This window comes from Centrocercus urophasianus, unplaced genomic scaffold (genome assembly GCF_019232065.1).
Source record: "Centrocercus urophasianus isolate 14NV4802_14NV808 unplaced genomic scaffold, USGS_Curo_1.0 seq_12, whole genome shotgun sequence".
Lineage (NCBI taxonomy): Eukaryota > Metazoa > Chordata > Aves > Galliformes > Phasianidae > Centrocercus > Centrocercus urophasianus.
Genome location: NW_024884364.1, coordinates 49,901,115 through 49,923,681, shown reverse-complemented (window position 1 = coordinate 49,923,681; position 22,567 = coordinate 49,901,115). Strand labels below are relative to the sequence as shown.

The 22,567-nt window shown below is 34.9% G+C and overlaps 1 protein-coding gene across 7 annotated transcripts; it reads right to left on the bottom strand.

Annotated features, from left to right (window-relative positions):
- Positions 1 to 300: 300 nt before the first annotated feature.
- PNPLA4 (patatin like phospholipase domain containing 4) lies at positions 301 to 19,307 on the bottom strand. 7 transcript variants are annotated; one of them, XM_042810269.1, is made up of 9 exons: positions 19,279 to 19,307; positions 17,809 to 18,099; positions 16,791 to 16,917; positions 13,181 to 13,365; positions 8,767 to 8,861; positions 8,467 to 8,602; positions 6,831 to 6,896; positions 2,695 to 2,847; positions 301 to 1,191 (listed from the first exon to the last, which is right to left on the bottom strand). In XM_042810269.1, the coding sequence occupies exons 2-9, from the start codon at positions 17,965 to 17,967 to the stop codon at positions 1,060 to 1,062; spliced, it is 1,053 nt and encodes a 350-aa protein (XP_042666203.1). In that variant the 5' UTR covers positions 17,968 to 18,099; positions 19,279 to 19,307; the 3' UTR covers positions 301 to 1,059. The 7 variants fall into 7 exon arrangements, with proteins under 7 accessions (XP_042666203.1, XP_042666201.1, XP_042666200.1 ...); XM_042810267.1 differs by lacking the exon at positions 19,279 to 19,307 and adding an exon at positions 18,771 to 19,166; XM_042810266.1 differs by lacking the exon at positions 19,279 to 19,307 and adding an exon at positions 19,040 to 19,166.
- Between the last annotated feature and the right edge of the window lie 3,260 nt (positions 19,308 to 22,567).

The window sequence follows — 22,567 nt, the reverse complement described above, 5'->3', positions numbered from 1 at the left end:
ATATGAATATGTTGTTTACACTAAGAGGCCTTCAAACAGCTACAAAATATGTATAATTTAACTGTAATACTCACTTCCCTAGATTTTCAATTATTTTGGAGGAGTGCTACACATAATTCAATCTCAAATTTTTGTAAACATTAAGAATTCATCTTAAAAAGTACACTTAAGAAACAAATGCTTTGCTTTTAAGTAGTTGCTGATTTTAGAATTTAGGCATTAAAACCAAAATTTTTGAACTTGCATTTAAGGAAATCGTTGCAAGGTGAATGGTAAAAGAACTTATATCCAGGCACTCTATCAGGTTGTAATAAAACATTTATTTTATGAATAAAGCATTCTGAGAAACTTACAAATAAGTTCTTCACAGAAGTTTCAAGAAAATAAGTTCATTCAATTTTAGCAGCAGAAGAAAACACAGTAAAAATAACTACTCCACTGTACAAGATATTTTTAGTGAACACAAAACATCACAATTCTGTTACAAAAGTTTGAAATAGTATTTCTAATTGAGAAAGTGCATTCACTGAGAAGCACAAAAACTTTAACGTTCAAAAAAATAAATGTTATCAAAAGTGCAAATGTTTTATTTCTTGTGGCTAGAGCTAAGAGTTCAGATCCTTCAAAATGCTTTAAGTACTAAACTGGATTAGCAATACTGCACTCGATGAGCATGCACAACTGCTATATTAAGCGAGGAATACAGATACAACACTGATTAGTCTCTCAAATAACATTGGAAAAGTCTTCCAAATTTGTATAATTACGGTAACAGAAGCTTTTACAATTGCCATTTTAAAGTCCAGTTCTGAAGCAAAACAGATCAAAACTTGAATGTTCTCAAACAAGCCAAATACTAGCCAAGTACAGTTCTCAATCAGACAAGTTTATACAGGTCTTCTGAATGGAGCTGATATTTTCCTGGCAGAGGATGATGCAATTCCGAATGGGACTTTTTATTTCCATAAACAGAAATTGTGATAACAACCTCTTAGATTTGAGTTAGAATGTCTATAGCTGTGTTTTGAAAGCCATCAGGTTTTATTTTTTATGTTTTGCCTATTCAAACCAGTTTTCTTTTAGTAAAAAATGTACAGCGTCATCAAATCCATTTCGGTACAGCGATTCCATTTTCTCCTGGTTTGGTGGGAACATAGCTTGATTAAGTCTTACTAGGTTGGCCAAAGACAACTGCAAAAGAGAGAGGTGCTAGAAATTGATTTATGAAAGCAACTTATCTCAGACTTGACAGTATTGTTATATGTTCTGTCACATGTTTAGGTTAGCATATTTTAAAACTGTCTACGCTAGTAAATCACATATTCAGGCACACTGCCGAAAATCAAGGCAAACATATACAAATAGTCTGTGTATGCACCAATAAATTCACAACCTCTAAGACAAGCTGACTGTGAAACTGCCCAGAGTTTCTGAAATGTTTAAGTGCAGAAACGCACTAGTAACTGCCTCAGACAGTAGTAGCTGACACGTATACTTCTGCAAGAAAATATTTTTACCACTTCCTAGTGCAAATAATGCTATTTTAGTCATGTACTCTATTTATTTCACATTTTTTACAGCTCTAAAAGCCAAAGATATTTCAAAAATAATAGCCTAAAATGTTGCCTGAGATTTTACGTAAGTCTGCATTTGGATGACCACAGAAGCAAGACAATTCTGCAATTTACTCTCAAAATTATTCCACTCATCAACTCATTTTCTTCCTGTAGATGAACTAAATATTGGACATAAGCAATAATAAAAAAATACAAAGAAAGTTACACATTTATTTTCAGTAAGGTAAATAATCTCATTCTTCATGATCATTTACCAAGTACTGCAATGCTGTGAAAGACTACAAAGATTTAGAAATTGGCCCAATTTAGAACATTAAAGATCATTAATTTCATCCAATTTAAGAAAACATATTAAGCACAGTTTAAGTGAGACTTAAAAAGTATAGCAACTGTTGCTAACCAGGTTTTTTTTGTTGTTGTTTTTTTAGTTTTTTTTGTTTTTTTTTTTTGTTTTTTCCTTTCTAGTAAAGTTTCTTGGGCAACAGTGGTAGATCTACTGCTGTTCAGTATTTTCTTCCATCATAACAAAGGATGCAATATATTATAATAAAAGTTTGTGAGAAAAAGCCTGAACAGAAATGTTAACAATGAAGAAGTCATAAAACTCAGCCTTGGCCTACATAAACATTTCTATAACATCTAACAAAATTTCTGGAAAAGTGTTGCAGTCACAGGTTTTAAAATCTTAACATGAGCTCAACTGAGCAATGAAATGTCAAGTCATTGCATATAATTTCAAATATAGAACTTATAAATGTATTTTAAACTCAGAGCAGCTGACAACTATGAACAGATGAGATAGTTTCCCTCCAGTATTTTAGAGAAGTAGAGTAGCTGATATTAGAGCAAGTCTAGATTATGCAGATTGAACAGCCTACAACACATTTTGCTCTATTTTGTACTAGATACAAGCTTTTCAACATTTCTGGCAAAATTTTTACTAGATTTTTCTTTCTTCTGTGTCTAAGGAAAAGCTTACTTTTTGTATGCAAAACAGAAAATGCAAAAAACATTACATAAGACAGAATTATACACAAAAAATAAACACTTAAAATAAGTATAAACTGCTCAACTACCTTTTCCTCTTCTGAAGTTAGTAAATAAGCAAGCAACTCACCATTATATCTTGTTTAGCAAATTTAACATACAGATCCACACGTCCTTTATCTTGTGGACAGATATCTAATCGACCACTGAAAGGAGAAATTGTAATTGTACGTCCAAAAGGCAAGATAGGGAGGCCATTGGTAATGCCACCATCAACCCACTTCTACTGCAAAATAAAATTTTCAAAATAGCTTAAGAACAATATAATAATAACTGAATGCTTATCTTTTCTGTCCCTACCTCTTCTACAGCACTCTTGGAGAAATCTAAAAGTTTTCCTCTCAATGAATAAGCAACTTCAAGTATAACAGGCATTAAAATCTATGAACAGACAATGCAAACAGCATTCAGTTTATGAGCATTTGACAATGCTGAAACATATTCAAAAGCTTCCCAAACACTTAAATATTTTTAATCACGTGAGTAAGTCTTGTTTAGTTGATCTATTAACAAAATGCCTGTTGAGAAAAAAAATGTATATTTTTAAACTCTCTGGGACAAAGGAAAAGGTAAGATCATTACTGTTACACCTGAACCACTCCACACAGCATACATATTTATAAGCTTTAATCTGTTGCAAAGTAGGAGCTGGGAAACGTCCACGTGAAGGGGAAAATGCCTGCATCAACTAAAACAAATGTAACTTCATCTCTCCTACAATGTCTTGTTTTCTTGCACACTGAAAAAACTGCAACACAAAACAGCAACAGCTGGAAAGTAGATGATTAAGGTGGAAAGGAGCTGGACACACAGTACTTGAGAGGGAGCAGACAAATCAAGTCTTCTACAGAAGTTGCGTCTACCTGGTATCGTGACCACAATAAAATTGCTAAAATAATGAAAGTTTTCTCACAAAATTTATGAAAATGCTACAGGAATTTAGTCACAAAAGCAGCAAAAAAGCCATCCCCAGTAAAAAAAAAAAAAAATATGCTACTGGTAAGTTGTTTATGGTATACAAATTAAACTGTCTTCATACTATTGGAAAGATACTTGCATTCTGTGTAACAACTGTGATACAGAAAGTGTAATTTCAGGTTACAATGTCTCAACTGCAATACAGAAAGTGTAATTTCAGGTTACAATGTCTGGCCCTCAGAAGCCCTTCAAATCACTGAGGTTCATGATTTAATTGTATAGACCGCTCTTAGCTGTACCCTTCAATCTCATTTAAAGCAAGCCCCCTCTTAATTCCATAGGTACAGATTTTTCCCCAATGCCATGTTAGAGTTCATGCAATCAGATGATTTTATTGTCAGTAGCGCCTTATTCCATTGTCAACTTCCGTATCTTCTGATACCTGATGGACTTAAGACCTTTTCATACGGATATACGGCAAGAATCAGGTTGTTGTTTATTTTATTCACACACCCGCACACTTCTTCACTTTCTTGGATTAAATCTGACATTTCAAATTTCTTTTGTGCTCCTTAGCTTAAAATGTAAGCTACAGATATATGTATATATTCAATATAAATATGACCCTTCTTATCCTATTAGTTCATAATCAGCTTTAAGAGCTTGACTCTAAACTGAATTCCTTCATTTTCCACAAAAATTACACAAGTATGGAGATTATTTTGCCTTAAAGAACAAGGTAAAAAAAGCCATCTAAAACTACCTTTCAAATTTCTCAAACTCCATTACAGTAGTACTACTGTACTACTTGACTGTGAGTAAAGTTGAGATGCACCTTGAAACACCAATGTCTACCAGTTTTAATCTATTCTTGAGCTTCTTTTTATTTTTGGCCATAGATAGCTGATTTACATACAACAATCCCTGAATTTTGAAGTGGTTTTTTTTTTGTTTTGTTTTTGTTTTTGTTTTTAATTCTGATTTCTACAACAAGAACTGCAAAATTCCTATCTAAGCCAAATCTAAGATATCATAATACAAGACTTTATTAACACCTTTCACAAGTCTAGCTTAGTTTTTTACACCCTTTAAAATCTTCTAAGCTTAAAAATTCTGACTATTTATTTTTTCCTCCCTCTCCCTTTAATACAAGTTAAAGAGTTCTTTGAAAATTTGAAAACATTACTGAGGCAAAGGCAATACCTTTTGTTAAGCACTATCTTGTGTAAATTACGTACTTCCTGGATGATGCTCTCTGTAGCATTTCCTTTTCTTTCAACTCCATCAGAGTAACTAGAGAAACTCTATCAGAGTATCTAGAGATAGAAATCTCTACAGAAATATTTTTATTTCTCTATCAAAAATATTTTGGCTCCAAAGTCTTTCATGTTACAATTAAAACCAGAATATTTCCACACTGAAAACAAAGAGATGCCATGCTCCAGCTTCCTGCAATTCTATTAACCAATTCATCAAAAATGCTTCATAGCTGATGAAGCAAATTCCACATAATTTCTGAATAAGTTCCTTTATTATGTAAGTACAGTCCAAAGACAGAAAATGTTCTAAAATAATGTGCAATGAAAACCAAGACAAACACAGAAGTTAAGGATGGAGGCTGGACCTAATGGAATCTACTCATTACCACTAGGTAACTTTTACAAAGGCATCCTGTAAGAACTACAGTGACTCAAACTGCAGCTTCATCATCACGTACAGTCACTCAATCATCAGGGGACATCTATTCAGTTCAAAGATCAGTCTTGCCAGCATTCAGAGGACACCAACTCAACTCAAAATAAGGTAATTTTACTTGGAGCAGGTTTTGCTCATCATACACAAGAAAGGTGTCCCACTGCTTTCAATAAAAGTTTAACAAAAGCCAGTATGTCCAAGTTTGCATAGCATAAGGCCATTCAACTGTTGCTGGAAGTGCAGTTCCAGACAATCTTAAATACTTGATCCAGGCAAAAATCTAGCCCAGTCTAGTTAAGATCACTAGCAGACCAAGTTCTCAGATGTTCTCTTTATATTACACATCCTTTCATCCTTTTGCTTCAGGGTAGTTTTGGGCTTATCAAACCAGAAGAAAACATGCTAGGAATAGACTGATGTGGTGACTACGCTAACATGCAACTTAGCACATTTATCCCCACCACAGATGACTTGGTGATGTGCACACAGGTGACATAAGTAGCCTGTTCCATATGCTTAGCTCTATTCTGCAATATCTGGGTGCCCAGTTACCTACCCACACCCTGTCACTCACTACACCAATCCATGGAAATGCAATACAGCTTCTAAGATTTTGCTCTCACAGTACTCAAAGTGTTTTGGACTAGTAGTCACTTTCACTTAGATTTGAAATAGTCATTTCAAATAAATAAATAGATAGATAAATAAATAGATAGATAAATAAATAAATCCCAAGCCACAAGTAGACTTTGTGAGAAAAGTCGGGCATCCCGAATTAATCCATTCCAACAAATAAAAGTAAAAGCAATCTCTTTCTCCTTCTCAAGTATCTTTGATACATCTGGTATGAGTGTAGAAGAGGGCTTGGTAAGGACAAGCAGCTTTTAAATAACAGAACTAGCTGTCCTGATACATCATTGACTTAACTTCTGAATGCAAAACATTAAAACCAGGCAGGAATGAGAACTGTTCACTAAGAGGCTGCAGGTATTTCAGTAAATACCACAAAACTTTGGCAAATGCTAATAGCAGTGTGCATCCAGTAAAATGTTTTTTCAGTCAATTTAGACAGATCTCTGATCCAGCTTTTCAGTTTGTTAATTGAAAGAATAATGTAGGAAGTTTAACAAAGACACTCCCCTTTGAGTAGTATCAGAATGAATGACAAACATCCATGTGTGCCCCTTAAGCTCTAAAACTGAGAAGTTTTCTGACATCAGAAAGGAACTCAAAGTCCCTAAACAGAAATATAACTGTTAGATATGAATGTTAGAATGACTAGTGTTGTTTTTGTGTTTTTGTGTGTGCGTGTGTGTGTGTGTGGATGACAGACACGATAAATGCAGAATTTGGACATGTATGATGAATGAAAAGGAAGTAGTAACACTTTTTAGAAAGATTTTTTTTTGTTGTTCTAATAATTACAAACGAAAACAAAATTATTCTTGAAATGTTATTATATTTATATAGGAAAAAAAAGTTATTGGAACTAAACTGCAATTCCCACTTGACAATCTCTGAGATCAGGCAATTATATCATAAATGAAGGATGTTATTGGAAAAAAATAATAGTTAAACACAGTGAAACTTTACCTCTCCTTTATACTCGACTGGCTTCATTCCAGCATATACTGGTATAAAACTACTTGCTAGCAGGACCTAGATAAAAGAAAGAAGAAGAACTGGAGAAGAACAGTGAAGAAAAGGCAACTCTGAACCAATAAATATTCTCCTGCACGTATCCAGAACATTATAAATAGTCTGGAAATTCATTTATGCACATCTTTCATTAGTTCAATACATTATATTAAGGTATTAACAAATTGCTACTTGTTCTTCTACAGGCTGCTGTCTAGAGCAGTTCTCAGATTTATTTTAGGCAATGACTCCTCTTCTGCTACGTACAGAAATATGGTATGCACATTCATATACCTTTCTATCCATTCCTAACAATATCTATGACTCTGTGCATGTGCATCTATGTATATGTTTGTGTACCCAATGATCTACCTGGATATGGAATCTATATATAGCTAGATATTTCAGGTATGTCAGATGTGTCAAATATTTCTGTACAGGTAAATCTGGCCCACATGCATGAGGATGAATGAGAAAAGCAAGCAGCAAAATGGCAAAAGGCCATCAGGTCCAAACAAGCAAATAATTCATAGAGATTATGGAAAAAACATCCAAGTTTTTTTTTGTTGTTTTTTTTTTTGTTGTTTGTTTGTTTGTTTTTTTTTGTCTCTCTAGAATTGTATTCATTTTTACAACAAATTAAGCTACTTTCAGTGTTAAACATTTTTTCGTTCCATACAAATTTGAATTCAGGCTTTACCTCACACTTGCCTATTTCTATTCCTAGTGACCTAAAGAACCACGTATTTATCTGAGCTTAAACATAAAGGTTTTGTCTTCTACTTTTGAAAAATTGAAACATTTCCTTAGAAACAGGCCCTTTCCCTGACAAAACAGTAAAATAATGTCCCCCTCTAACCCAACCCTCAAAGCATCCAGACAAATGTTAAAAAAAGGAATTCTTACTTAAAACTTCCCACTTATTATATTTCCTCCTTTTTTTTTTCCTGCTATATCCTGCGCTACAATACAACCAATTATTAGAAAGAACATTTCCTTTACATGCACATGAATTCCTCCTACCATTTCATAAACCCATTTATGTTTACAATCCTGATCTAGATTTTTAAAACAGCATTCAAAAGAGAAGAGATGGGCCATAAAAGATATGCTATAATGGTTAAAATATAGTTTATGTGTGATACTTAATAAGGCATTATGTCTATTGCCCACAAAGTACTGGGATTTATTTTCAAGACAGGAATTCCTTTTGTTCACTCCCTCTTGTGATTGAACTTAATATCAGGGAATCAAGAGATACGAAAAGATTCACAGAATTGTTATAGAACTTGAGGATTATTTATATTATTCTCCCCTACAAAACAGCCAACCATTAAATGGTAATTAACAGTTATCCTGTTATTTTTTAAAAGGCCTTGCTTACAATGTAATACTTCTGAAACAAATGAAAGACACAGATTAAATTTTAGCAAAATCTCCAGAATCAAATTCTGCTTGTTGTTTACCTAAATAGCAGCACTGTAATATCAGTGACTATTTGATTAAAATATTTATTATACACCTAATAATAACACTCTTATGCACTGAAGAAAGTCATATACTTTTACTTAAAGCTATGCAAAATCATTACCTTAATGAGATCCTCCCTGGAGGCAAAATTTGAAAACAAGTAATTTTTCCCATTTCTCACATTAGTAACGGACACATAGAGCCGATTCTCAGCTATCTCATGAGCATTAGAAGGAAGAATAGATTCTATGCCTTCCCTAGAATAAAGAAAGCACTGAGTATTATTCACACGTAAAAATCTTACAACTACACTGAGGGATAAAGCTCTCCACAGTATGAAAAAAACCATACGTTTTACTCTCCATTTTTATTTAGAGAGCATCACACAGAAATGATTTAATAGATGCTTTGAGATTGGTACCTAAGTCTTTTCATAAAATCGTAACCAGGAGTTACTGCACCAAAGTCCAATTTTCTGACTTCTTCCGCAAATTCATAGGTAAACTGCTGACATTTCTGAAAATTAAAATATTCACCATTAAAGATGCTTTCATCATAGTTTTCATTATAGAAAGTAAGTTCAACTGTGGTATCTAGACCATACTAACAGCTAACACTTTAATCAAGAACAACCTACAAGGCCAAACTAAGATATTTTCCCACGTGTGAGTGGTTTGCATCAAGATATATTTAATAAACTGCTGATCCTGTCACACAAACTAATTTGTAAGAGAACATATGTAACAAGATCTCTAATTCATTAATAACAAATATATTTAAATGGAAAAAAAAAAAAAAAAAAAACAAAAAGCCAAATCTCCCAAACATACTATTCTGTGAGACAAGAAAAGTTCAAGGCTACTTTTCTAGGTATTACTATTGCTCAATAAACAGTTCTCTGGATCATACCATTACCAGAAATAAAGATTTGTATTCCAAGCACTTTTTAAAGTAGGTAGACACTAAGAAAGTAAAAGGAGTTAAAGACTACTTTTGTATTAAAACCAGACACAAGTATCTTAAGATAGCTGTAAGCATTAAAAACATCATAATTTCTCCTTGATATAAAACAAAAATTATTGACATACATTTAATGAATGAAATATATGTTTACTACAACTGACGGAAGACAAATGAACAAAAAAAGACCAGAAAACCGGGCTGTAGATTCTACAGCCAGAAAAGCTCTCTTACATAAGCTTAAATGCTTAGTTTTAGTTACTGTGAAACAAATAGCTTGAAGCATGCACCATAACTCATAAACCCATAAAATGCAGAAATTAAGATCTTGCACCCACTTTCTAAATGCTCTACTAGTAAATCTATCAAAAATACTAGCAAAAATTAAGACTTCCACATCTCTTACAGCAATGGCCACTAATTCATTACACATAGGTTAAATTTTCACTTCTAGTCTAGGCAGCATTTCATTCACCATTGAATCCAATTCAAATATATAAAACCAGTTACATGCCACAGGCCTTCAGTTTATTCCAAGGCTTCTGTTGTAAATCCACAAGAAAGAAGCATATTCAGACAGTGATTCAAACCTTCAACACCTTGGCCTCTCTCTAAGGGGACAGAAGAAATCCCCAAACTGCTACAGATTATAGAAGCATCTCAATTAGGATTATTAATTAATAAATTTAATTAATAAAGTAACTGAAGTGCCTTAATAAAGTAACTGAAGTGACAGGGAAATAAGAGTAAAAAGGAGTTGGACAACAGCAAATCTAAGTGAATAACACAAAACTACTTTCCATCTAAATGCTAAGAACAGATCATATTCCTAGACTCTCAGTCCTTGCTGTCAAAAGGCACATCTCCTTGAAACTATGAATTATTTATAATTTCTAGTGTCAGAAGCTTTAAACAGGGCATCTAAATTTCAAATAGTGACTGAGAACATGTTTAGAAATGGTAACTACTTCTATTGATTTAAGTAAACTTGACATCTAACATGATCACATACTACTGAAAGAAATAGGTACTCATACGTAATTCTATAAGCCATCATATGTATGAAAATCTGTCCTTACTACTCTGAAGTCCCATGCCTTTTCAACAGTGACGAAAATCCAAGATATTACAGAAATGCATTTGCAAGCTGTTACATCTTAACAATAGTCAAGACGAGAAATCTTCAAAATTACATTCTCTTCTAGTTCATAACAGTTTGTATTAGAGGTTTGAGAACAGAAGATTGAGCAAGTCCTAGTTATAACTTATCTAACACAGCCATCATTCCAAAAAAAAGAAAAGAAAATCTACCTGATGTCAGAGTTATATTTGTGGATATTTCAACAATTACAAATGCTGTTCATTAATGTAATAATTATCTAGATATGAACATTTTGTAGAAATTTCAATAAAAATAAAATATAAAGTATTTTCTATTCACTACACAACACTGTCCTTATTTACATGCCCTAAGAATTAGGAAATATTTCTGACTAACTCCCAGAGAGTTCTCAATTTACAGTTAAGCAATGTAATAGAGTGACTTAAAAGTTATTAAGAAAATGAGAAGGGGTAAAAAGTTCATGACACATTCTTCAGTTTATGCTAAATTGATACTGTCAGGGCAAAATCCAACATGATATAAGCTTAATTCCCAGAATCAAAAACTCCTCTCGTATTTTGACTTAAAAACATATTTTATGTTGAATCATTTTTCTTGGGCTTAAAAAAAAAAAATAAAAATAAAAAAAAAATAGCTGCTGTGCTTACCATATACCATACAAGAAATCAGGGGCAGAGGTAAGTATTACACCAAGCGAAACTGAAACTGAACTAGTAATTAGAAACGACAGACTACACCTGAACAAGTAACATACAGTGTTATCTTGACAACAGAATGGAATTTTGCTAATATTGAGTCATATAAAGAAACCATTTGCAGGGGTGGAGGTAAAAAGAAGCCAGAGAAGAGCTGGCTATTAAGAGACAGAAAAAAAACAGAAGTACGGCCAACTGCAAGTTATGCTTGTATCATAGCAAAACAAAGAGTTCAGTAGCGACATGTGATCTGGGCTGACACTATTCAAATCAAAAGATGTTGAACTATTTACAGAGTGGGCTGGAGAAATTTACCTAATGTTCGTTAGACTGAACCGTAAGGGAACTTAGGGGGAAAAAAAAAAAAAAAAAAAAAGTTATCTAACAGTCTTCTCCCTCATTCTCAAAAATGTCGTTTATGATAATTAAAAATATTAAAAGGACTACTAACATTTCAGCAAGGCCTACTCCTCTAAGTACATTAAAGGAAAGCCATTAAGGGCACATCAGGAAAAGCAGCCTTAAACTGAGCAAAAACTAAGCTTTAAAACAAGCAAAACAAAACTAGAAAAAGAAAACAGTGTTTTCTCAGAAAGGCTCATCAACCTCATAGCGAAGATTTTCTTTCTTTCATCCACTCTAAATCTATTCCCTTTTAACTTACTACTGCATCCTCTTGCTCTGTCACTACAGGCCTTGATAAAAAGTTTTCTTTGTCTTCCTTATAAGCCATCCTTAAGCACAGAAAGGCTGTAATGAGGTCTCTCTGGAACCTTCTTTTTTTTCCAGACTGAACAACTTCAACTCTCTCAGCCTTTCTTCACAGCAGGGTGTTCTAGATATAGTGATATTTACTGCAGCCCTCCTCTGAATCTGTTCTAACTGGTCCCAATCTCTCTTGTACTGGGGATCCCAGATCTGGATACAGTACTCCAGGTGGGGTCTCATGAGAGCGGGAGACTAAATCATCTCCCTCCTGGCCACACTTCTTTTTATGTGTGCCTGAAATACACCTGGTTTTCAGGGCTGCATGCACACATACTGGCTCATGTCAACTTCTTCATCCACCAGTGTCACAATGTCCTTCTCTAAAAGATGCACTCCATCAGCCCCTTGTCTCTATGTAACAACTACACCACTTCGTCTCAGTGTCAAACTTGCTAACTGGGCTCTTAATCCCACCATCTATGACACTGATAAAGATGTCAAGAAGAAGTGGTCCCAATACAGACCCATAAGGGACAGCACTCATTTACTGTTTTCCATTTGGACACTTAACTGTTTAACTGTCTGGATGCATCTATTTAATCAATTCTTTATCCATTTAACAATCCAACCATCAAACATACCCCTTCAATTTAGTGGCAAGAATGTTGTGGGAGACTGTATCAAAGGCCTTACAGCAGGACTAACAACTACGTGACATGCTAGAATAAAAGTTTGTGAGGGTTAATTCTCCCCTGGCATACAGTGCAGCTATTGCTATTAAGTTCTAAATTGTACTGAGTCTAAAGCATGTCCTATCTGAAGTTGTTTAATCAAGAACAAACGGTAAGGAGCCTGTGAAAATTAGAGCCTGTGTGTGGTGCAGTGGCTATAAGGACAGTCATTCATCATTTACATATCCTTCCACAAAGGAACAGTGCTACACATCTGCTTAACAGTCTGCCTACAGACAAGAAAAAAAATGATCAACTCCGTAATGTACAATGAATAAGTAAAACACAGATATATTTTGACACACCAGGTTGCATGTAACTCAACATTCAGACACGAAGTTTGTAATTGCACAGCTTAAATACACAGTCCACGTAATTTTATACCATAAACTGAGCACCATCATTTGCATAAATACTTGTTTTTTTGTCCACGCTTCACAGATTTTGCTGATGAAAACATATACATGAGTCCTATTCCTTTACAAAAAGCAAGGTGAAGGTCAAAAATTAAGGATACCTCTATCATTACCTCTAAAAATCAAAAGTTTTTAAACTTAAATATTTTAAAATAATCTTTGAAGATGATTATGTCCTACACCTATGAGTTTATAAATTTACCTCTATGTTTTCTGGTACTGCTAATAAGACAGTGGCAGCCAGGGATCCCGCAGAAGCTCCTGCAAAGTCTTTCACAACTTTCAGTAACTTCTTACCATGTCTGTAAAGAGCAGCTGCTGCCCCCAAGTGGTAAATACCCAGAAACCCACACGATGCAAATGACAGATTGACATGTTTCATTTTTCCTGTGGAAATAAAGTTATGCAGTCAGGAAGAGGATCAGTTACTTTTGTCTTACAACTTACAACTGTGTTTTTGGGAAAGAATACATAACATATATATAATATCTATGTTAAAAAACTGTTTACTTTAGAGTAGTAAGCACTTTTGATTAACCAATATATCAATTAGCTGCTTGAGTTTAGCATCTCCAAAACTGAGAGCAATCATTCTAAAACGCTCCTTAGCACAAATTCCTTCTTCAATCACGACATAAAAGTATGTTTCTATATACAACATATCTGCACATTTTCATCCATCTCATCAAAGAAATACAGAAGTAGTGTCTTAGAAGTGTCAACGGATGCTGAAACACTAAATATCATCATGCTTCCATTATGCATACAACCTTGAATCTAGTAGAATTCTCTAGGGAAATAATTTTTATCTTTCATCTCTGGAACTCATTTACTTACTAGTACTAGTATTTAGTAAAAGATAAATTTCTACATAAAGTCATTCCTTATTTAGAAAGGAAACAGGCAAACACATTACTGTTAAAAAATATAAAAACACTGAGGCAAAATATAAATACAAAGCAAAAGTTTGCTCATAAAAGCATGAATGCAATCTGAAGGTGTCAAGTACAGAAAAAAAAAAAAAAGCACAGAATTCAGATTGATAGAGGTGGTTTATTTTAAATAAACCACATATATACAAAGCTATATATTCTATTAGCTCTTCTGAAAACAACTACAAAATGAGAGCAAGATATTCTCCATTATATTGCACAGATACACAGACATTGTCCATGCTGAATTAAAATACAAAATTGTTGTATCTGGATACAAATCAGTAAGAATGGGACTGAATACATCAGTACACTCAGGAGTACACCTGATTGTTCTGGTTTGTGGTGGCATAGCTGATGAAATTTTTCTTTTAGAAACCACTTAGAGACAATACAGTGTCAGTACTGATGAAGCTTCACATACATATAGCAACAGATTTTAATTTAAGTTGCCTCTTCAGCTCAGAAATTAAAGTAGTGGGAAAACAGCAGCTTTCTAAACCACAAGAGAAGAAGACATGCATTACTGCTTTACATATACCATGTTTAAAATCAGACCATTAATGGGTCCCTCTGCCTAAACGGAAGGATTACTACTTCTGTTGCAAAAGAGATCTCATGGCATCAGGGCATATCATTTACTGTTTTATAAGACAATTCATTCTGCTAAACCACACTATGATAAGGTAGTTTATCAACTTATTAACCATGCCTTATCCCCCTTCACATATGGAACATTTCCATATCCGTTAACAAGCATGAACACCACAAAACAGTTGTGTACGCATACACAGAAACAAATCAAACCACAACAAGAAACCTGTAAGAAAACAGTTATCCTACAAATATGACTCAGATGAATAAAAGTCACCGTTCTGTAAGAGACTATCTGCTTGACAGATGTAGTTAAGCTACGTTGTTTCACCTTGCAAAGTATTCTGTAAGAGAAAGAGATGAAACAGCACTAGATGAATGTCCTGTAAAATCAGAGAAGGGAAACCAACATACCCACCTTTGTATGAATATAAACTGTCTCATTTGTTTTGATTCTTACAAATTTTTCATGGCAGTACTTGATTCGCAAGTTAGAATGGCACATTTGAAAGACAGTATGATTCAAACATTCTTTTCCTTTTATGATCTGGTGAATCACTGCTCTTTGATCAAAAGGAACAGCAGGGTTATAACAATTCTCAAGAGACATATGGAGAAATGTAATCAAGTGTATAATATGACTATTCCCTGCCAGTTTCTAACAGAGCACCACAAATGAGAACACTGTCACATCTCAACATAGACCATTTCTTCACCTGGGTAAATAGCAGAAATCTTGTCTTAAAAGTGGTATGACATGCAAGACTTCAGAATATTCTTTGATTGTTTAACAGAAGTTCTTGCTCTTTGCGAGATATTAACTAAAAAATTATCATATGGCTAAGCTGTTAAGAATAACAGCCAATAAGAATAATTCAGTGCAACTTACAAGATGCGCAAATGCATTTCAGCATAGCTCTGGATGGTGTATTCACTGTAGAAATATTACTTGCACTGGACAAAGCAAGTATTCTTGCTACTACTGTCCAAAAATATTTTCATCTTACATGAATGACATATTTCAAAACATTTTAACTGGCTAAAGGGATAGGCATAGTTCTATTGCCTACAAGAAAAAAAAATAATGTAAGAGCAGATAAATATAAGAATTTTGGACACTGGGGCTGCTTGAACTCCCAGCTCCACAGGTAATGCAAAAGCATTCAGGAATAAGTATAACCACATGGATTTGTTTTTTAAAGGATTCTCACATCTGCAAAAAGAATTAATTGGTGATGAGAAAAATATTTGGAAGGGAATCATCTATCTCTATACTCAGTTGCACCTCAATCATCTGTACCTCAGGAAAGCCATATAAGGAGCTTGTACTGAAGAATTGTGTTATGTTACAACATAACTTTTCGTGATTACTGTTTTCCTAGTTGGTATAATCATGAAATAATTTTTCATACTTTTGTTTCCTGAGCAATCTAATTATATAAACATTTTATGATCTCAGTGCCTTAACCAGTCATAACTACGTCCTTGTCAGCCTGTTTCTAAACAAAAGCTGCAAATGCCCTAAGCAACTGACTAGAAAGCCTTTTGAAACAAAAATTAAATATACATGGAATGAGAATGACTAAGCACCCTGAAGCACAGAAGTACTTTGAGTTATTATGTATGATGCATATCGGGACATTTGAAAATTTGTTATTAGGAATGAGAAAGCAAGCAAAGGTATGGAAAGAACTATTCAGCTAAGCAGCACTGTTAAAATAAAGGTCATATTTGTAACTACTAAGGGACATGATAATCTTAAATTCAGCCAAATTAAAAATCACCACTCACACGTTCAATACTTTTTCATTTATATAAAAAGGGAAAAAAAGTGCTCGCTAGCACCACATGACATTAGCATTCAGTAAATACTCAATAGATTGTTTTCTCAGCCAAAAATGGGCTCACACAAAATGATAGCCAGTTCAGCAAACTGTTCTAATTAAGAGTTACAGTGTTGCCAGGAGAATGGCAAAACTAAGTTTTGCATATATCCAGCAACAATGAATAAGTACTGTATAAGTTTGAACAGATGGAAAAAAAGAAACATAATAATTTTAAAAATTGATACATAATCTAAGTAGACACTAAGATTCTTAGGAAAACTGTACTAGTGCCTACAAGCCATAGAAGTTGCATATAATTCCCTTAAAATAAGAAATTAAACAAAACACATGATTTCAGACTGTCAAGTTCATGATTTAGATCATTTTGATCATTAACACAAGATGTCTAGAAAAGCCAGGAAAAGCTCGCTTCTTAAGATAATGAAAAAAGTTTCAATACCTTCTAATGTGTGTTGTTTTCCATCATATTCTCCAATGGGACTATTTCCAGAAGTTCTTTTACTTCCTTCTGCACTAATAGCAACTGCAGTATCTATTACTGACTGGTTTTCATTCATCTTGGAAACCTAAAACATTACAAGCAAACATTACCACTTAAAAGCAAAATAAAGAATAAATATAAGGGAAAAAAAAAAAAAATAAATAAATAAAATAAAGCTTGTTTATCATAGAATCATAGGATGGCCTGGGTTAAAAGGGACAACAGTGATGATCCAGTTTCAATCCTTACATAGACCTATAAATAGTCATATAACCACCTGAAAGGATTTTCCATAATACTTTAGCCTTTATTAAACTATTTGAAAGTTTGACTATTTATAAGCTATACGTTGTAATACATACTTTAAAGATTAAATTAATTAGACATCTAGAAAAAGATAAACATTACAATTTGGAATGGTCAAGACTCTTAAGACAAGCCTTAATTTTGTGTCTCTTCCCATAGACTCTGTTTATATCCACATATTTCTTTAATAACCAAATTCATGCATTTTTATCTACTCTTCCCAATCTGGTAAGCACAGACAGCACAGTTTTTTGCCCTCTGCAGAATACTGAATTAGTAAAGACAATTTTCCAGAGAACTCTGCTCCTATTATTCACTAAATGACTTTCACCACTTATTAGTTCTGTCAGTTATCATTCTGTACTGCCTAGAGAATAACTCGAAACAAGTTAAATTTTCTCCTTCTCTGCTTAGAACTACAGGACACACACACACACACACAGAAAAATCATATTAAAACACTGGCTCTCCTGAAACTTCTTGCCGCCTGCAGCTTCACCTTTACTTATGAAAGGCATCTTCGTATCATAGAGATGCCTCTTACTGGCATCAAAAGATACTCGTGATTAGAAAAAACACTTAGGCAAATAGGTTATTAAAAAAGAGAAACCAACATCGTATATTGATGCTTATCACATCTACCTAGAACACTATGGAAATAAATACTTACCTGGCATTTAGCTCTGCCATATGGCGCTCTTAGGGTACAATAGTTTAGAATTCCAGTCCAGAACTGCTGGTTTTTCAGAAGAATGGAACTGCACAATCTGCCTTCTTTCAACTCAAGTAATTGTATTGGTGCAGTACAGAGACTTCTGGCAGTCCACATTTTCTTGAAAGTAACCTCTGGATCCAGATGATGGCAAGCTCAGATGATGTTTTACTACAGATTTACTAAGTATCAATAGATGAGCTGCTTGGACACCATAAAACTGCACCGTAGAATTTTCTTCAAGGTAACCTGTTTAAAAATATGAAGAAATTTAAATAAATAAATAAACAATGCATACACATGCAATTGAAAGGTGGCTGTACACTCTGACCCTGTAATAAGGTTCCCCTCACAGCTTTAGCTTTCAAGGGATCACAGTCTAAAACACAGCTGTCTTACAAGATCATTTGTAAGACTGAAATAGCTGCAGTAAGAACCTTTTCTCAGTAGCTCCTTCTCTCTCTCTCTCTCCCTGCATCCATCTAGCACTGTGCTGTCTACCACCATGAAAATAATCGTTCATTTCAAAAACAGGAAGAGCTAAAATTACAAACACAGAGAACCACACGAACGTAACCTTCCTTATAATTAACGTGAACATGTCATTCATTCTGCTTCAGCTGAAAAAAAGTGTAAGGACTGCTCTAGTGACTTCAAACCTGTTGTTCACAAAAAACAAAAAAAAAAACAAACAAAAAAAAAAAAAAAAAAAACCCTCAAAACAAACAAAGAAAGACAGGTAGTGATGTCAGAGCCCAGTAAGAATTGCTCAGGCATGCTGTTTAGCCTTGTAATTTTCAGGGCTGCGTATCTGAAGTGTTACACACATCCCAACCTCAAATTCTGGCTTACATCCATTAAGACTTTGACTGTTGTATGGACATGGCATGAAAAATAAACCAGCCTACTGCTTTGTCTACCTGGGCAAAATGGAACAGCACAGCCCTGAGGGGGCAGGAACTCATTGCTAAACAAGCAGCTTCAAACGTAATCCCACTCCGTGAGTTTCATGTTTTCCTTTCAGGTCACCCCGTGTGCTGTAAGATGACGCGCACACACAACGCCGTTTGTTTGCTGCACTCTCCACGCACGCTCAGTAAAAACGCGCCATCAACAAGCCAAGCAACGCCGAAACAGTGAGATATAATTTTTAAACGGAATAAAAACAGAAAGCCAAGCGGCAACGCACACGACCATAACGCTGAGAACAGTCGCTAAGACGTTTAAGCTTGCAGACTTGAGACAGAAGGCCGGTGTTTCAACAGACCGCTTCGTTCCCAATCGTAAACTAAACTCATTTCTCCTGGTTTCCCGCCCGCCAGCCACACAGCAGCGTCGCCCCCCCACCCCTCAGATCGGCTCCCAGGGAGCCCCACTTCTCCCTAATTCCGCGCCACCCCCGGTGCCCCCAGGCAGCCCGAACAGCACCTCAAAACCACCCCTGACCCGCCCCCGCCGCGGCTTCTTCCCGCGCCAAAGCTCGCGAGACTTCCGAGCCCCCCCGCGCGGTCGGGCGAGCGAACGGGTGGTAACCATGGCAACAGCTCCGCGCCACCGCCCCTGTGCTGCGTGTGCTGGCGGGAGAGGCGCCGCGCAGCGGCGCGGGCCGTTCCGGGAGTACCGCTGTCGGTGCTGCTTCGTCCAGAACAGAAACAGAACATGCACATAATAGGCACACGTTCTTTAAACTGACCGTTTTCACCCTCATTCCTTTCCAACAGACTCAGATACTCAGATTGGCAGTGGCTTAATTGCCTTTTCTTAAGTAGCAGATAGGAAAATAAAAATTTACAAAGTGGTTTCTCCATGGGATCATCACATAGAGTGCATATTTTCTTGTGTGGAGGCTACAGACACCGTTGTGACGTAACCCGCTGTCGCCCTTGTCAACTTATAATGAAGATAGATCAGCAGAATGTAGACAGGGAGAAAAAGTATCATTTGAGAAGTAAATCACAGGAAAATAGCAGCTTGTGTGATGTATGTATGTAATTATCAGGAGCTACCAGATATTATCAGACCATTAGGTATTAGGACACACACACGGCCATGAGCCTGGACATTGGAAGACATCAATTTGCGTGCTGCTCTTCTGTGTGAGAAAAAGATGTATTCAGTATGACGCAAGCTTGCAAAACAACATTTAGAAAACCTCTCTGAAAGTGTATCTTCTTGCTTATTAGAGTCCTTGGAACTGCTTGCTGTGAATCTAATCAGTCACTTTGGATTCCTTTTTCTGTGAGATAGCTAGTGTGCATTCTCAAGATATAAATTTAAATTCTGCTTCTGTGGAAGGAGGAAGATAATTAAAATAATCAGTGGCACTAATTATCCTTCTCATTAGAACAATACAGACATTCCTAAGTGAAAATGTCCAATTTTCACCAGAAGATGGATATACGGCGTTTTCTTATGAATGTTGATCTGTAAAAGAATATTTAAAAAGGACCACATTCCATGGAATTGACAGAAGTTATGCTAAAGACTTTGTGCATAAAGCATTATTTTATTTGCCTTTTATTAAGGAATAGGTCTTCAAAACTTCACAGACTGTGCTGTGATTTATTGTTTTGGGAATTTATGTTAAACTGAAATTTACTCAGATATTTTTGTACGAACAAGAAGAGGAAGCAACAACAAAAGCAATTGACTTGCAGCACATTTCCACATACACGCACACACAAAGAAATCATTGCAAAACAGGACCCTGGGATTGTCTTGCATTTCAGCAACCAAACCATCTTATGGTTTCTCTTCTCTTTTTACCATCCTGCACTCTTTCCTCCTGCTGACAGGGTGAGCCTACAGATGAGGAAACCAGATGAGGCCTGATACTGAAAAAAACATCTTGCTTTAAATACAGAGAAAGTTCTAATTTGTAGCAGACATTAAGAGACCATGTTTACATCTGAAGTGACACTTTGGATGACAGCTTTGACAAGTACAAATGTCACTAAAAAGCAGGATGACCCTTTTCATTCTCAACTGTCCAGATGTGTACAGATTAATTCTAAATAATTGAACTGAAATTTCTGTTCCATGTCTAATCTATTAATGAACTGGAAAGTTAGTGATGTAGAAGTTTACTGAATTGGTGAGAATTAAACCTTTAATCAGTTCCAAGCATAGGAGGAACAAGTAATAATTATTTCCATGAGTTAAGGAGGCCTGTCTGTCTCAAATGTAGCAGCAGTTGCGTCTCTTTTGACTTTTTAAGAGAGATTAAAAATAAGACTTCTTCAGCTCCCTATTTAAACTCCATCCTTTCTATTTCTGTTTTCTGTAACTAGAATAGATTGGACCCTTACATTCAGAGTGTCATAGTCTCACTTAACTGCCCTTTGTTGATGCTTAGTTAAATTCATCCTTATTCAACATTTTATAGCACAATACATGCCTTTTGTTATTTGTTCCTTTAACTGTTTCTGTTCTTTGTAATACTCTGCCATTTACTTAAGACTAAAGTACACCAAAAAAAAAAAAAAAAAAAAAAAAAAAAAAAAAGTGAGTCCTGAGTTATATAAAGGCATGGGTTATATAAAAATTTCATTGGCTCTGCAATGTGGTGTTTGACAGTACAGGTATTTTGAAGCACCAGTATGTTTAAATTACAGCTTACTCGAAGGTTCCCTTAGCAGGCCAAGCTACAGCAGCAAAAGAAGCTCTTGAGAATATGGTTTTATATTGTTACATTTTTGGTTAGCATGAGTAAGTTGATTAGTGGTGGGACTACTGTTATGTGTCTCTACTAGTAAGAATGTGAATGCTTATTTCACAGTTTGAGTCCTACATAGAAATGAAAAGGTACAGAAAGAAAATCAGTTGAGAGTAAAACTTAATTTGAAAGCCTTATTACTGACAAAGATGTTCCATGCATTATTCAGAATTATATGGATTTTGAAATTGTGTATTCTGTTGAATAGCTTTCTTTTATGAACTCAGCATAGTACATTTTCCTGGAGAAGGTGCGAGATTCTTATTTTGGGTGGATGTCAGTGAAGAATTTAACACAGTGTTTTGCAATGTTACTTCAGACTGGCCTAGATCCAAATGATGATACGTGGATTGAAAACTTCAAGAAAATGCAATTTTAACATCTAAAGGAAAAAAAGGAAAATCGTCTGCAAAACTAGTAAGGAAAAGGGTAAGATTTTCTTATGAGCTAAGAGTAAAAACACTGGTCACTAATGTACAACTTATAAGTTTTAATGGTAGCCAATTGTAACTAACGATTTCCTCACATCCAGAAACTGTTTAAAAGGACTGTAACTCTCTCCCTAGGACTGTGTACTAAGGCTCATGGATGATACTCACAAGTGCACAACCATGGTTCAAAATCTGAACCATTCAGATTTTGCAATGTTTGTGTGTAGGAAAAAAAAAAAAAAAGCCATTAGAAAGTCTGTAGATTCTTGTGAGATAAAAGAGATAAAATTGCAGACAAATGAGAAAAGGAAAAGCACTGATATGGACAGGTATAAGATGAAAAGAAGACAGAGTGCCAGAAATGACAGACAAAAAGCAGACTGTGTTCCAGGGATCTGCAAGAAGTGATCCTTCTCCTCAGAACTGCCTGCTTAGCTAGCAATGATTCTTCATTGAAAAAGAGGAGATAATTAATTTTCATGGTGAAAAAGGAGGTAAGTATATTAATATTTACTGTAATAGCATTTTTTTTCTGTTTTTTTTTTTTTTTTTTTTTTTTTTTTTTTTTAAA

Coding starts and splice junctions, on each gene's coding strand:
- PNPLA4 (XM_042810269.1), bottom strand. CDS start 17,967: ATGTGGACTGCCAGAAGTCTCTGTACTGCACCAATACAATTACTTGAG. Junction 16,918..17,808: donor ATGGCAGAGCTAAATGCCAG/GTAAGTATTTAT, acceptor GTAATGTTTTAG/GTTTCCAAGATGAATGAAAA. Junction 8,862..13,180: donor CAGTACCAGAAAACATAGAG/GTAAATTTATAA, acceptor TTTAATTTTCAG/AAATGTCAGCAGTTTACCTA.